Source organism: Ursus americanus, chromosome 7 (genome assembly GCF_024610735.1).
Source record: "Ursus americanus isolate L20-20 chromosome 7, mUrsAme1.1.p, whole genome shotgun sequence".
Classification (NCBI taxonomy): Eukaryota; Metazoa; Chordata; class Mammalia; order Carnivora; family Ursidae; genus Ursus; species Ursus americanus.
Window position 1 is genome coordinate 17472353 of NC_142133.1, and position 16518 is coordinate 17488870.

The window sequence follows — 16518 nt, forward strand, 5'->3', positions numbered from 1 at the left end:
CTTCGAAGGGAAAGTGCTTTGTGGCAGCTCCAGCCCAAGGGCAGTGACAGGAAAATGCCCTCCAGAGAGAGCCAGCTGGCCTGGACTGCTGCTCCACTGTGTCTGGTGCCCTCAGGAATGTGCGGATTTAGCAAATGACAACACTGAGCGTGCCCTGTCCCCAGTGGAGCCCCAGGCTTGCTCTCTCTACAGGCTGGCTCTTTCCCAGGCTTGAAGGATCGCACTGGTTGAGCCCTCATTGTCCACAAGGGGAAACGAGCAGGCTGGTTGGAGGGAGACAAATGCGCCGTTCTCACGGGCTTTATTCCAGCAGGTTTTGAGTTTTCATATCATAGAGTTTCACTCCTGGAGTTTTACTGTCTGTTAGTTTGAGAGTTTGGTCAAAGATCCCAGTGGTAACATAATTTCTGCTTTTGAAAAAAATGTCAATTGGATGTCAGCCAGCACAGAAGTATTTTCGTTGGGAAATGGCCTCAGAGATGATTCCGCTGTCATCACTGAGTGTCCACAGGGGCTTTGCGCACAGCTGGTAGGTGACAGACCGGCACCCAGCCAGCATCCTGGGTGCCCAGCTCTCAGGTCTCTGCTGTGGCCGTAGAGCTCAGTGCCTCTCCTGTCATTAGAATCATCTCAAGAATTCATGTTGTGTTAGATCAGGATGGAGTGACCTGTGCTCAAAATCTGGTTCTTTCCAAACTCAGGTATATACCTGACAAAAATGATCACCCAAAAACTTATATAAGAACTTATTATTCATAATAGCCAAAAATCAGAAAGAAACCCAGATGTCCATCGACCAATGACCGACGGATAAACAAGCCGTGGGCTATCTTCACTATGAAATATTATTCAGCCACCCAAGGGAGTGAAACACTGATACATGCTGTAATATGGATGAACTTTGAATGTCCAGACCAGGCAAATTAAAAAAAAAAAGTAGATCAGTAATTGTCAGGGGCTTGATGGTGGTAGTGGGGAGAATGAGGAGTGACTGCTAATAGGTACAGGCTTTATTTTGGGATTGATAAGAACATTCTGGAAATGTGATGGCTGCGCAACTCTGAATATACTAAACACTGCCGAATTGTCATTCTTTTTTAAAAGGATGAATTTTACGTGTGTGAATTGTATCTTAAAGCTGTTAGAAAAAAAAATCCTAGTTCTGTCTCTTAACCAGTTGGGCAGCTTCAGGCAATGACTCTAAACCCACGCAATCTTAGTTATGAAATAGAAATGATGATATACACCTCCCAGGGTTGTTTTGATAAATTAGGTCATGACTTTGAAAATGCTTCGAAACAATAAGCCTTACGTTATTTTGGGAGCAATCAATGGGTTATAAGTTCATTATAAACTGGGTTTTTATCTTCTATATTTTCTACAACCCTAACAAGTTCTCACTACGTAGTCTTTCAAATAAAGACTTTCTGAATTGATTAAAAAGTGTTGCGGTTTTTAAATTAAAAAAATATATTTTTGCAGTTTTTAACAATTTTTTTTTACCCTCAACAAAGTTTTAAGTTTACAGTACAGTATTGTCAACTGTATGCACACTGTCTTACAACAGATTTCTAGAACTCTTTCATCTTGTACGACTAAAACTCTATACCCACTGAACAGCTAACACCCCGTTCCCCTCTCTTCTCCCCCCCAGCCTCACCATTCTCCTCTCTGCTTCTATGCATTTGACTACTGTAGATATCTCATGTAAGTGGAATCATAGAGTATTTGTGTTTTTGTGACTGGCTTATTTCACTTAGCATAATGCTCTTAAGGTTCATTTATGTGTAGCCTGTGCCAGAAATTTCCTTCCTTTTTAAAGGCTGAATAAGATTCACCATATGTCCCTATACCACATTTTCTTTACCGTTCGTCAGACGATGGACATTTGGGTTGTTTCCACCTTTTGGCTATTGTAAATAATGCTGAAAGGAAGATGAGAGTGCAGATATCTCTTTGAGGTCCTGTTTTCAGTTTTTTTTGGATACAGTTCCTGAAGTGGGATTGCTGGATCATATACGTGGTAGTTCTATTTAAAACATTTTTTGAGGGGTGCCTGGGTGGCACAGCGGTTAAGCGTCTGCCTTTGGCTCAGGGCGTGATCCCGGCGTTCTGGGATCGAGCCCCACATCAGGCTCTTCCGCTGGGAGCCTGCTTCTTCTTCTCCCACTCCCCCTGCTTGTGTTCCCTCTCTCGCTGGCTGTCTCTCTCTGTCAAATAAATAAATAAATAAAATCTTTAAAAAAAAAAAAAAAACATTTTTTGAGGAAACTCTATACTGTTTCTCATTTTACATTCCCGCCAGCAGTGCACAGGGGTTCTAATTTCTCCACATCCTTGTCAACACTTGCTTATTTTGTGTTTTTTATTTGTTTTTTGCTTTTCTTTTGTTTTGGGTTTGTTTGTTTGTTTTTTGGTAATGACCGTCCTAACAGGTCTAAGGTGATATTGTGGTTTGACTCGCACTCCTTGCTGATTAGTGATGTTGAGCCTCATTTCATGTACATGTTGTGTCCATTTGTGGGTCTTCTTTGGAGAAATGTTTGTTGAAGTCTGTTGCCCATTTTTAAATTGGTTTGTTTTTTTGCTGTTGAGCAGGAGTTCCTTATGTGTTTTGAATATTAAACCCTTATCAGATACGTGGTTTGCAAATCTTTTCTCCCATTCTGTAGGGTGCCTATCACTGTATTGTTTCCTTTGCTGTGTAGATTTTGAGTCTGATGTAGTCCGATTTGTCTATTTTTGCTTTTGTTGCTTGTGCTTTTGGTATCCTATCCAAGAAATCATTGCCAAGACCAATGTCATCAAGCTTTTCCCCTATTTTCTTATAGGAGTTTTATAGTTTCAGGTCTTATGTTTAAGGCTTTAATCCATTTATAGTTGATTTTTGTATGGCATAAGATAAGGGTCCACTGTCATTTTTTTTTTTTTTTTTTGCATATGAATATCCAGTTTTCCCAACACAGCTTGTTGAAGACACTATCCTTTCTTTCCCTGTTGTATAATCTTGGCATCCTTGTGGAGAGTCATTTGACCATGTGTGTGAGTTTATTTCTGGGCTTAATATTCTGTTCCTTTGGTTTGTATGTCTGCCTTTATGCCAGTACCATACTGTTTTGAGTACCATAGCTTTGTAATATATCTTAAAGTCAGAAAGTATGAGGCCTTCACCTTCATTTATCTTTCTCAAGATTATTTTGGCCATTCAAAGACCTTTGAGATTCCATATGAATTTTTGGATTGCTTTTTCTATTTCTGCAAAAAATGTCATTGGGACTTTGGTAGGGATTGCACTGAATCTGTAGGTTGCTTTGGGTAGTATGGACATTTAAACACTATATGTCTTCCAATCTACGGATGTGGGTTATCTTTTTATTTGTGTCTTCTTTAATTTGTTCCAGCAATATTACTTTGTAGTATTCAGTGTAAAAGTCTGCCCCTTTTGTTATTTCTAAATATTTTATTCTTTTTGATGCTTTTGTTTTCTTAATTTCTTTTGGATTGTTAATTGTTTATGTATAGAAATGCAACTGATTTTTGTTCGTTGGTTTTGTATCCTGCAACTTTGCTGAATTTGTGTATTACTTCTAACTGTGTGTGTGTAATTTTTAGGGTTTTCTATAGATAAGATCATATCATCTGTAAATAGACAAAATGTAACTTCTTCCTTTCTGATTTGGATGCCTTTTATTTCTTTTTCTTTTCCTTTTTTTTTTTTAAAGATTTTATTTATTTATTCGACAGAGATAGAGACAGCCAGTGAGAGAGGGAACACAAGCAGGGGGAGTGGGAGAGGAAGAAGCAGGCTCATAGCGCAGGAGCCTGATGTGGGGCTCGATCCCATAACGCCAGGATCACACCCTGAACCGAAGGCAGATGCTTAACCGCTGTGCCACCCAGGCGCCCCTTTATTTCTTTTTCTTGCCTAATTGCTCATGTTAGGACTTCCAGGACTATGTTGAATAGAAGCAGAAGAGTGAACATCCTTCCTTGTTCCTGATCTTAGAGGATAAGCTTTTAGTTTTTCACCATGGAGTATGATGTTAATTATGGGCTTTTCATAGATGGCCTTTATTATTATTTTGAGATAACTTCCTTCTTCTTAGTTTGTTGACTTGTTTCTTATCATGAAAAGGTGTTGAGTTTTGTCAAGTGCTTTTTCTGGGTCTGTTGAGATGCTCAGGTGATAGTTACCCTTCGTTCTGTTGATGCGGTGCCTCAGTTTGACTGATTTTCGTGTGTTGAACCGTCCTTGCATCCCAGGGATAAATGCCACTTGACGATGCTGTATAATCCTTTTAATCTGTTGTGGAAGTTGATGTGCTAGTATTTTATTGAGGATTTTTGCGTTTGTATTCATCAGGGATATAGTATTTTTATTTGCTTGTAGTATCTTTGGTTTTGGTATCAGAGTAATGCTGGGCTCATAAAATGAGTTTGGAAGTGTTCCCTCCTCTTTGGTTTTTTGGAAGACCTTGAGAAGGGTTAGTGTTAATTTTTTTTAAATGTTTGGTAGAATTCTCCATTGAAACCATCTGGGCCTGAGCTTTTATTTTTTGGGAGGTTTTGACTACCAATTCAATCTCCTTACTAATTATAGGTCTGTTCAGATTTCCTATTTCCTTATGATTCAGTCGTGGTAGATTGTATGTTTCTAGGAATTTGTCCATTTCTTCTAGGTTATCCAATTTGCTGGTATGTAATTGTTCATAGTGGTCCCTTATAATCATTATTTTATTTCTATGACATAAGTTTAATGTCACATCTTTCATTTTTGGTTTTGAGTGTTTTCTCTTTTTTTCTCAGTCTAATTAAAAGCTTGTCAGTTTTGTTGATCTTTTAAAACAAACCAACTCTTAGTTTCCCTTTTTTTTTTTCTGTTTTACATTCTCCATTTCATTTATTTCTACCCTAATGTTTATTCTTTCTTTCCTTCTCCTAACTTTGGGCTTAGTTTGTTTTTCTTTCTCTAGTTCCTTGGGCTGTAAAGTTAGTTTGTTTATTTGAGATCTTTCTTTCTTTTTTTTTTTTTTAAGATTTTATTTATTTATTCGACAGAGATAGAGACAGTGAGAGAGGGAACACAAGCAGGGGGAGTGGGAGAGGAAGAAGCAGGCTCATAGCGGAGGAGCCTGATGTGGGGCTCGATCCCATAACGCCAGGATCACGCCCTGAGCCGAAGGCAGACGCTTAACCACTGTGCCACCCAGGCGCCCCCTTCCTTCCTTTCTTTCTTTCTTAATGTAAGTGTTTACCACTATAAACTCTACTCTGTCTGCTGCTTTTGCTACATCCATAAGGTTTGGTATGCTGTTGTCACTTTGCCTACTTCAATATATTTTCTCATTTCCCTTTTGATTTCTTCTTTGGCCTATTGGTCATTCAAGAGTGTGGCGTTCAATTTCTACATTTGTGAATTTTCCAGTTTTCCTTCTCCTGTTGATTTTCAGTTTCATTCTGTTGTGGTCAGAAAAGATACTTGGTTATGATTTCAATCTTAAATTTGTTAAGACTTGTTTTGCGACCTAACATGTGATCTATCCTGGAGGATATTCTCCGTGTGCTTGTGAAGAACGTGTATTCTGTTGCTGTTGCGTGGAGTATCTGGTCTACCGTGTTATTCAAGTACTCTGTTTCGTTACTGATCTCCTATCTGGATGTTCTATCCATTATTGAAGGTGGGGTACTGAAGCTCTGATATTATTGTGTTGCTGTCTGTTATATTTGCTTCATATATTTAGGTGCTCTGATGTTGGCTTTATATATACTTGTAATTGTTATATCTTCCTGGTGAGCTGACCCTTTTATCATTATATATAATGTCCTGCTTTGTCTCTTGTGACAGCTTTTGAGGTAAAATCTATTTTGCCTGATATAGTATGGCCACCCCTGCCTGCTCTTGCTTCTGTTTGCACAGAACATCTTTCTACATCCTTTCACTTTCAGCCTAAGTGTGTCCTTAAATCCCAAATGAGTCTCTAGGACACAGCATATGGTTAGATCTTGGTTTTTGTTGTTGTTGTTGTTAATCCATTTAATCATCAGAAGTGTTAAAATTCTTTTTTTTTTTTTTTAAAGATTTTTTATTTATTTATGTGACAGAGAGACAGCCAGCGAGAGAGGGAACACAAGCAGGGGGAGTGGGAGAGGAAGAAGCAGGCTCCTAGCCGAGGAGCCCGATGTGGGACTCGATCCTGGAACGCCGGGATCACGCCCTGAGCCGAAGGCAGACGCTTAACGACTGCGCTACCCAGGCGCCCCAGAAGTGTTAAAATTCTTAAGCATTTCTTTGAATTCCGTTCTTCTGCAAATCTGGTTGCTTTTATTTTTATTTTTTTAATTTTGAACTTCTATTTGTGACAACACTTTATTTTTGTTTTTTTTTAAAGTAAGCTCTATGCCCAACATGGGGCTTGAACTCACGACTCCAAGAGCAAGAGTCACATGCTCTACCAGCTGAGCCAACCAGGCGCCCCCTCGTTTCTTTTAAATCTAAACTAAAGTACTTTTAAATCTAAAGAACTAAAGTAACTTGAATTTCCTCCCCCTCCTCATTTAATATTCTTCTTGTCTCTTTCTCCTTTAACAGATGCAACACATCTGATTCGTAGACAAGACCACAATCTGATTCCAAAGATGTGTTCTACAAACCCAGGCAACTGGGTCACATTTGATGATGACCCTGCTTTTCAGTCTTCTCAGAAGTCAAAGAATTTACCTCTGGAGAATCAAGGCATCTGTAGGCCCAATGGACTTAAGCTGAACCTTTCTGGTGCTAAGGAATTTCCCAGTGGATCTTCCTCTGCCAACAGCACCCCCCTCTCCTCTCCCATCATAGACTTTTACTTTAGTCCAGGACCTCCAAGTAACTCTCCTCTCTCTACACCTACCAAGGACTTCCCAGGTTTTCCTGGCATCCCCAAAGCAGGGACTCATATGCTTTATCCTATCCCAGAATCCTCCTCAAACAGTCCACTTACAACACAAGGAGCAGGCTCTTCCTTATTGTCTGCTAAACCGACCTGTTTATCCCATGCTTCCTTACCCGGCGACCACTCATGTACACATCCAGCTCCCAAAGGGGGTCTTCCAGATGAAGTTGGCCCTCCCCAGGCTGAAAGCCTAGGGTTGCAAAGTGACGCCCCCCAGTTTCAGTATTTTCGGGAGGACTGTGCTTTTTCAAGTCCGTTTTGGAAAGAGGAAGGCGGTGCTTCCCAGTTTGCCTTTGATCCTTCAGGAAGCAGAAAGGTGTACCCATCAAGAGACAAAGAGATGCCTCTCGATCAAAAAAGCTTAAATCAGGGTTCACTTAACTACATCTGTGAGAAGCTTGAACACCTCCAGTCAGCTGAGGACCAAGACTCGTATGGAAATTTGTCTGTGCAGAGTCTGCGTGCTGAAGACACTGCCTCTTCCTTTGTCCCCCACACGCTCTTCCGGAGTCAGCCAAACCCTGGATGGTCTTTCATGTTGCGAATTCCTGAGAAGAAGAACATGATGTCTTCCCGTCAGTGGGGACCAATTTTTCTGAAAGTCTTACCTGGTGGAATTTTGCAAATGTATTATGAGAAGGGGTTAGAAAAGCCTTTTAAGGAGTTACAGCTCGATCCACATTGCAGGCTTTCGGAACCCAAAGTTGAGAGCTTCAGTGTGGCAGGAAAAATCCATACTGTGAAGATTGAACATGTGTCTTACACAGAAAAAAGGAAATACCACTCTAAGACAGAAGTAGTTCATGAACCAGACGTTGAGCAGATGCTGAAGTTAGGGTCCACAGAGTACCATGATTTCCTCGACTTCCTGACCACCGTGGAGGAGGAGCTGACCAAGCTGCCAGCTGCTTCAAAGCCAAAAAAGAACTACGAGGAACAAGAAATTTCCCTAGAAATCGTGGACAACTTTTGGGGGAAGATCACTAAAGAAGAAGGAAAATTGGTTGAAAGCGCTGTCATAACTCAAATCTGTTGCCTCTGTTTTGTGAATGGGAACACAGAATGCTTTTTAACCTTGAATGACCTTGAGCTGCAGAAGCGAAATGAACACTATTTTGAAAAAGAGCCGGAAAAGAAGGGGATTGATATTCTTGACCATCATTTTCATAAGTGTGTGAAAACACAAGAATTCGAGCAGTCGAGAACCATTAAGTTTGTGCCGCTGGATGCCTGCCGGTTTGAGCTGATGCGTTTTAAGACTCTGTATTATGGGGAGGATCTTCCCTTTTCCCTCAAGTCCGTGGTGGTTGTCCAGGGCGCGTATGTGGAGCTGCAGGCCTTCGTCAACATGGCCCCACTGGCTCAGAGACCATCGTGTGCCAGTTCCTTGAGGTCCTGTGACAACGTCATGATACACTTTCCTGTCCCGTCACGGTGGATCAAGGCCCTCTGGACCATGAACCTCCAGAGGCAGAAGTCCCTGAAAGCCAAAATGAACCGCCGGGCATGTCTGGGGAATTTACACGAACCCGAATCGGAACCTATTATACAGGTCACGGTGGGGTCAGCAAAATACGAGAGTGCCTACCGGGCCGTCGTATGGAAGATAGACCGGCTTCCTGATAAAAATTCAAGTAAATATTCAATACCCCAAGTTGCCTCGTCAAGTAGCTTCAGTGTTTTCACCCTCCTCCTTGGGTTGAAACCAGGCTGAGACACAGGATAACGTCAGTCCCCTGGGGCCGTGCGCGCATTGCCCGGTGGGAGGTGCAGCATTTAGTCGAATAGCGGATTTAATTTGTCCTCTGTGCCTATTTCTACCAGATAAGTTTAACTTAAAAAAAATTTTTTTAACTATCATAAAAAAATATCCTAAGCTAAGATTTTCTTGTGGATGGTGGCACTGAGGGAAGTTTCCTCGTTGGACTTTTTGACATCAGCCACCAACCTCAAATGTTAAAACTATTGCTCACAGAGCTTAGACTCCCTAATTAACCTTTAAAGATCGCCCATCCGTGAATACACCTGCACTTGTCTGTATTCTCAGCCAGTATCCCCGTCTCCTTAGGTTTTGCGCCCTGCTCTTTGAAATAAGACTGCCTTGCATTTTTACCCAAATTGATTTCTTTTAACTACTTTAATTTGGCCATCTTGACTAGTTGTTTCAGAATTAAGTAGACACAACCCAAGCATTAAAAATTCAGTTAATTTTCAGAATGTTTGCAAAGAAAACAATTAACCTGGAAGTTCAGAACTTTAAAGACAGTCCTAGCACCACATTTATTTCAGGACACTAACTTAGTCTTGGGTGTCTATAATAGAGCAAAAAAGCAAATTTTGAAATTAAGGCTGCTCCCTGTTTTAGTTCAGTTACTTCTAGCAGAACACTGGGTTGTGGGGGCAGATTTGGGGATCCGAGTTGATGCGTCACTCATTCAATCAAACCTTTTTTGAGCACTACTGTAAACCGAGTACCACATCAGGTGCTGGGGCTAAAGATGAATAAGATCCCGTCCCTGTTCTAAATAGTTCACAGCTGGTCTAGTCCATCAGGGAAATTTAATTTCGTCTTAGGACACTTCAGGCTGTGGACTTCCGGGGAAGCATTTTTATTGGGGTGGACCTTTGCAGTAATTCTCAAACTTGGCAGTATGTTAGGACAGCCTGAGAGCTCTTGGATAATTTTGATGTTCAGGCTCTGTTTACGCCAATTAAATCAGAATGTCTGGGGGAGGGGCCAAGCACCCGTATGTTTTGAGCGCTCCCCAGGTGAACCTAATGTGTGCCAGGGTTGAGGGACATTGCTCTGTAGGCTTTGGAATGTTCTGGAGAAGGAAGAGCAAACCCTAGACTATACTGGACTTGAGGGGTAGCATGGATCATGACCTTGGGTCCAGGACCACCCTGTCTGACTTGCGGTTTGCTAACTTAACATCTGTCTGCTGACTGTAGCCTGGGCAAAGGACAGGGTCCAGCGGGTGAGAGACGAGCTGGGTGGCTGAGTCCCAGGCCCTCATGCAGAAGGGAAGCCCCTGCCCGGTAGTCCTCCTTGACACTGTCCCCACTGCTCAGTTGATGCCACATTCCGATCTGGAGCGTTCTTACGACTTACATTAGTTAGGGTTCCAGTTCCAAGGACTAGCAAGGACAGCTCAGGCTCCAGGCAGGGCAGGTGGTGGTTGGGGGGCGTGGTCACACAGATGGCCTCTGATGGTGCCTCCTGGTCAACTCCAGCGTGATGGGAGTATCTAACGTGATTCAGTCCACAGAGGTAATGTTTCCTGCCTTCTCTTATAACTTTGTTGGAGAAGCAAGTTAAAACCGTTCTCGGGTTATCTTCATCCCAGGGAAACATTTTTTGAGGTTTTGAGTGCAGGGTTCCAAATGATCTGTTCTCGAAGTTATCTGTGGTACTTTTAGGTGAGCAGGCTTATAGAAATCATACTATTGCCTTTAATTTTGCTAAACACGAAGGGAAAGAGAGGAAGGCAGGCTGGAATGCCTGCTGTAGTCTCCTCAATCCATAGATGTCGCCTGATGTCTGGGTGATCACCCGACTCCTGCTTATGCCTCGGAGCGGAGCACAAGGGGCTCATCGTGCTGGCTGGTCCAGGTGGGGTCGGTGGGGCAGGCGGACGGGCTGGCAAGGAGCCCAGCAGCCCCTCCTGTTAGAGCCAATCAGTGCCACCGTGCTTATTTTTCAAACTGAGAGTCCATACAAACCATTCTTTTCTAATTTTGGAAGGGGAACAACGTGTAAATGTTCTTGTGAAAACGATCCTGTTTATAACACTGTATTTTCCCAGAGCTAATGGTATAGTTAATTGATTCGGTCACCAAGAATTTATTGAGAAGAGGGCTCACTCTTCATTCCACAAACACCACTAATTCCCTTAGGTACAGGCTCTGTGCTTGGTGCTTGGGAGACAGCCATGCAGACCTGCTCCCCCCTCTCCAGAAACGTAGCAGCCGAGCAGGGGAGGCAGATCTGGAAGCCAGCACGCAGATGCGCTGGGGAATTGTGCTGTGTTCCAGGCATGAACAAACAGAGCTGGCATTCCAGAGAAAGGAGTGTCAACTGCAGGGGGCGCTGCGGAAGTCTTTGCTGAAGAGGTGGTGGCTCAGCTTGGTGTGGAAAAATCGGGAGGATTCTACCAGGGATAGAAACGGCAGAAACAGGCCTGTCGGTGGGGGATCTTAGTTAAGTTCTGGGACTGAGGGAATGATAGGAGAATAAAGGGGCACGTGAAGGACGTTGTGGGCCACGCTGTGGGGTACGGAGTTTGTCTGTCAGCTGGGCTTCCGGAGGGTTTTCAGGCACAACTGTGACAGAATCATCCTTTGTTGTAGGAAGTTGGGCATACATTGCAGACGAGAGATTCAGGAGTATAGACCCGGGGAGGCTTGCAGGAGGGGAGGTCTGATAAGCAAGGCCGGTGGCAATGGGAGCACTAAGAAGGGAGTGAAGGATGGTGAGGAAACTCGGAGGAGGTGCCCTCAAGACAAGGACAGATTACCTGTGGGCACGGGACGAGGGGTGCAAGCAGGTCAGGGGCTGTGGCTTTGGTGCATAGGTGGGCCACAGTGCCATGAGCTGAGATAGCCTGGGATCCTCTCACTGCTGCTTTTGAAATCTCCCCGCCCCGGCGGCACGCTGGAGTCCTTAGAATCATTAGAGCTTTAAAAACATCCCCATGTTTGGGCCCCATCCTGACCAGACTCTGTGGGGTGGGGCCCATGTATTGGTGCTTGTAAGAGGCCCTTCCACTCAGCCAGGGCCGAGAACTCCTGCCCTGGGAGCTCTGCTGTGAAACCTGTTATGGTCCCCTAGGCACAGGTCATCCCCCCGCTCCGTGTACCCTGCGTCGCCTAGAGCTCTTACTGCCTCCCGCCTGGATTTACTCGCAGCTGAGCTCGCTAAGAACTATTACAAGAGTAGATATTTCCAGAGAGGCTGGCCTTCAGGAATTCTTCTGGAAGACAGTCATAGCACCAGGCCTGCACAGAACAATGTTTTACGAGTATTCTAGTCAATTATATGGTGATAATTCATGGAATAAATCCTCTGGGATCAAAGATGCTTTGTTCAGATCACATCTGTGGGCCAAAAGGGGGCTGAGACAGAGGCAGAGGGCTGTGTCAGGTGGAGTCTGGGGGGCAGGGAGAGGCTGGGCTAGGACACTTGGGCTCCTGTGGCCTGTCCTGTGGTTTCACCACTGTGGGTGGGGAGGGTAATGCAAAGAGTGAGAGGGTGCCTGGCAGTTGGCCTCTGGAGCAGAAGCATAGAGTAAGGTCAGGGCAGAGTGGAAATTTTTTTTTTTAAAGATTTTATTTATTTATTTGATAGAGACACAGCGAGAGAGGGAACACAAGCACGGGGAGTGGAAGAGGGAGAAGCAGGCTCCCAGCGGAGCAGGGAGCCTGGCGTGGGGCTTGATCCCAGGACTCTGGGATCGTGACCTGAGCTGAAGGCAGACGCTTAACAACTGAGCCACCCAGTTGCCCCAAAGTGGAAATCTTTATCCTAAGGTAGTGCTTCTTAAACTTGTGAGTGCACTTGAATCACCTGAAAAAATGCAGACGGATTCAGCAGGTGAGGCCCCCCCAAAGGGCTTTCCACGCTGCTCAGGTGACGCCAGTGCTGCTGGCCCACGGACCACGTGTGGAAGAGCAGTTTCTTTGACTGCATCTCTGTTTTTTCTATATAATTCTTAAATCGATTGGGTGTTTAGAGAACAGGATTAAAAAAAAAAGTCTTTAAAACATTACCCTTTTTTGAGGCACCGGGGTGGCTCAGTCAGGGGAGCGTCCAGCTCTTGGTTTTGGCTCAGGTCATGATCTCAGTGTCGTGAGATCGAGCCCTGAGTGGGACTCCACACTCAGTGTGGAGTCTGCTGGAGAGTCTCTTTTTCCCTCTCCCTCTGCACCCCCCCAAATAAGTACATAAATAAATAAGATAAAATCTTATTTCAAGCAAGTTTCTGAAAAATTGGTACTGTTAGAAAAAAAATATTTAAAAAGTGGAAACTGAAAGAGACTATATGAACTAGTCTACTGTGCACATCATTGAAAAAAAATTCTATGCTTTCCCTTCTGTGGCTTCCCCGCCCCCCCCCCCCCCCAGGACCCAGAGATCAACACCTGAGCAGAGATCAAGAGTTGGTTGCTTAGTTGACTGAGCCACCCAGGCACCCGCCTCCTGTGGATTTTTGAGATCAGAATTGACCTTTCTTTTTCACTTCCATGTGATTTCGAAGGAAGTGGGAAGGGCTCCTGGCCCCTTAAATGTCTCTTTAACCAGCATGCCGATGCTTCATATTCCTTTAACAACGTGGGCAGGTCTTTGATTTTACAGCAAAGGTTGACCTTGGGCAGGTAGCTCAGATAGCTTATTTGCACTAAAGTGTAAATGACAACCGGAAACAGGAAACTTTCTTGAGCGCAGGTTTTGGGAGGGGTGGGGGTGGGGGTGGGGGGAAGAAGGACAGATGAGAACACTGGTTATCCACAGGAGGTACAGACACAGCCTAGAATTAGAAAGGGGAGTGGGGGGGGGGCGCCTGGGTGGCACAGCGGTTAAGCGTCTGCCTTCGGCTCAGGGCGTGATCTCAGTGTTCTGGGATCCAGCCCCACATCAGGCTTTTCCGCTATGGGCCTGCTTCTTCCTCTCCCACTCCCCCTGCTTGTGTTCCCTCTCTCGCTGGCTGTCTCTGTCTCTGTCGAATAAATAAATAAAATCTTAAAAAAAAAAAAAAAAAAGAAAGGGGAGTGGGAATGGTGGAGAGCCAATTAATAAATATATTTATCTCTACCTTCCCATGTTACCGATTTTTAGATAAAGCTTGCTTTTTTCATTGCTGTCATCAGCACATTGGTGGCTCTCTCCCCACTTGTGTCATCCTCCTATCATTCATTCCCTCCAACTCTCAATTCACTTTGAGATATGAAATATTTTGGTTCAAGAAGGACCAGATGTCAGCTCCACCCACGAAGAATTTGTGACTTGCCTTCCCGGTCCGAAGGAAGTTGAGAGTAGCAATTACCAAAGCCCAAGAGTGCCCCCTGCTGGAAGCCACTGAGATTAAACAACGTGATGGACAAATATCCGTTGAGCCTTAAATGTGCTAAGAACAGACTTTGTGCTAAGAACAGACGCCATACATTTTCGCACGGAGGTCAAAGTCTGGGGGTGGGGGGCGGTGAGTATGTGATTAGACATTGCAGAGTATTTACAGTTTTTAAAAGCCAGGAAAAACAGGACAGAAAACTTGAAGGGAAAAACGCTCTCCTTTTTACCAATATTTTTAGAAGAGCAGATAGAAAAAATTTTGTTTGTAACGTTTTTGGAATATCACTACATCCTCAACTTGAGTAATTTTGGTTGCAAAAGTTCTAAAAGAATTCTTTCCTTTAAAATGGGGATATCAACTTAGACTGTCTCCGATATCATTTTCAGCTCTGAAAGTGTAGATTTCACAGTTTTATCAAAATTACAGTAATTAAGTAATAATAGTGGATTTGTAATTGGATAGCACTTTGCAGAGTCGTCTGTCCTCCACAGCCAGCACTTCTGTCCCAGTCTAGTTTACCACGGCTCTCCTGCTTTCTGTGGGCCAGCTTGTTGGTTCAGTCCTCCTGATGATCTTGTAAGGTTCATGTTAGCATCGCGGACATCATCACTCCCATTTTCAGATGAGGAAACGGAGGCTCAGAGACCTCAAGGAACGTGCCTAGGATCACACAGCCATTAAGTAGCAGAGTTGGGATTAGACTCTGGGCCATCTGGGTCCTGTGTCTGTGTTCTTACCTGCTGTGCCATAAAGGACTTGAGTGCCGGAATTAAGTGTAAATAAATGTACTGCCTCCTTGCTGCAGACAGAAGACTAAGAAAGGGTCATGGATTGTGGAATCCCCCCTGGGTGTGTGTGTGTGTGTGTGTGTGTGTGTGTGTGTGTGTGAATAAACTTATCACTTGCCTGCAGTGATCTGGGGAGCTTAGAGCACCTCAGAGGCCACGCTATCCTGCCCTCTGTGTAAGTGGTAGAGACAGCTAATGAGCATCTCTTGGTTAATTGATTGATGACTTCTCAAGGCCTTTTACAGTCTTACAATTCTATTAGTCCCTCTACAAGGAACAGGTTGTAAGGAGTGAAAGGCAATTTATCTTTTAAGAATTAAGTGAAATCCTTTAAACTCTTGTTTTTTGTGCCTAAAGCTATATTCTGATGGAAATGTTCTTTCTCGAGGTATGTCAGTGGTAAAGTAATTTAATCTGGCTTTTCAAATAACTGTCATCTCACACATTTATTTAAATAAAGATTAGCTACATTAGATATGTAGATGCTTGGACAACACAACAGAATCATGGAACCTTGTGGATTTACTACAGTGATTGCACTGGAAACATTTTTTACTCCATTGTAACATGTGCACACACACACACACGCTACAAGACCCCACTTAAAATCTTTGTGTATATCCAGTATCCCAGGGTCTGGCACCGAGCCTGGCCTAGCATGGAGTAGATGCTCAATATATGGCAAATCAAATTAAGTAGAAACAAATACTAGATTAAAACACTGAAAGCAATATGCCCATCTCAACACTGTACGTCTGTTCCAGGCAAAGCTTTGGGGGGAAGGGGCGGTGAGCAAGAATTACAGCAGTAAACAATAATCTGTTCTACTGAAGAAAGAATTCTTGGCCTAGAGTAGTTCTGAAATATAATACAATTTTAATAAGTTTAACTTAAAAAATTAGAATTTTTAATAACGTGACCCAATTTGGGCGGAAGTTTACATTTGCATTATCTATCGAGAAACAGTGGAAAGGAAATTAATAAGGTAAGAATTATTGTAAGAGCTTATTCAATCTACTTAAGGGAAAGGGTTTGTTTGTTTTTTTTAATGCATCCTGTGTACATTATAGCTAAATAATGATGCTTGATACAAATATTAGTCATTTAATTAAAGAAACTTAACGTACTCTTAATTAAAAACACTTTAGGAGTTAATATATCATATATATAGTGATGAACTTGTACTTATTTTAAAGCGAGTACTTAAAAAATGCAGGTAGATTTCCCCTAGTTGGTGCAAAATTGTGAATTTTGATGGTATATTGTTTAAATAGAACTTACCTCCACAGTGCTAATGGAATTGTTTATTAAAGAGAGGGTCGAGTGCTTCTTATGTTCAAGAAAAATGTTCAATGGCCATTGAAATACTTTGACCATGTGATTTTTTTCTTCAAGGTCCTGATCATCCCCATTGCTTGTCATACAAACTAGAACTCGGATCAGACCAAGAAATTCCCTCTGATTGGTATCCATTTGCTACTGTTCAGTTTGGAATGCTGGACACCTGTGCCTCGAGGACAGAGGTCAGGTCTCTGGGGGTGGAGAGTGACGTCCAGCCACAGAAACATGTGCATCAGAGAGCTTGCTACAACATTCAGGTACGTCCCAAAGCCCTTTGGTTCCAGTTGAGGCTTTTGGAGCTGTGACCTGGTTTGGCTTTCGATATCTGTTTTGCCCTCTTCAGTGATCGTGTATGTGTATTTGTACGTGTGTTTATTTGACCTAGAA

General features: G+C 43.2%; 1 protein-coding gene across 3 annotated transcripts in view; it reads left to right on the forward strand.

Annotated features, from left to right (window-relative positions):
• The window catches only part of STON1 (stonin 1), a 47695-nt gene that overhangs the window by 25936 nt on the left and 5241 nt on the right, over positions 1 to 16518 (forward strand). For all 3 annotated transcript variants that reach the window (XM_045787952.2, XM_045787953.2, XM_045787954.2), the window contains 2 exons: positions 6590 to 8566; positions 16186 to 16388. In XM_045787952.2, coding sequence (XP_045643908.1) covers positions 6637 to 8566; positions 16186 to 16388 — 2133 coding nt within the window. In that variant the 5' untranslated portion in view covers positions 6590 to 6636. The remainder of the gene's footprint in view (positions 1 to 6589; positions 8567 to 16185; positions 16389 to 16518) is intronic.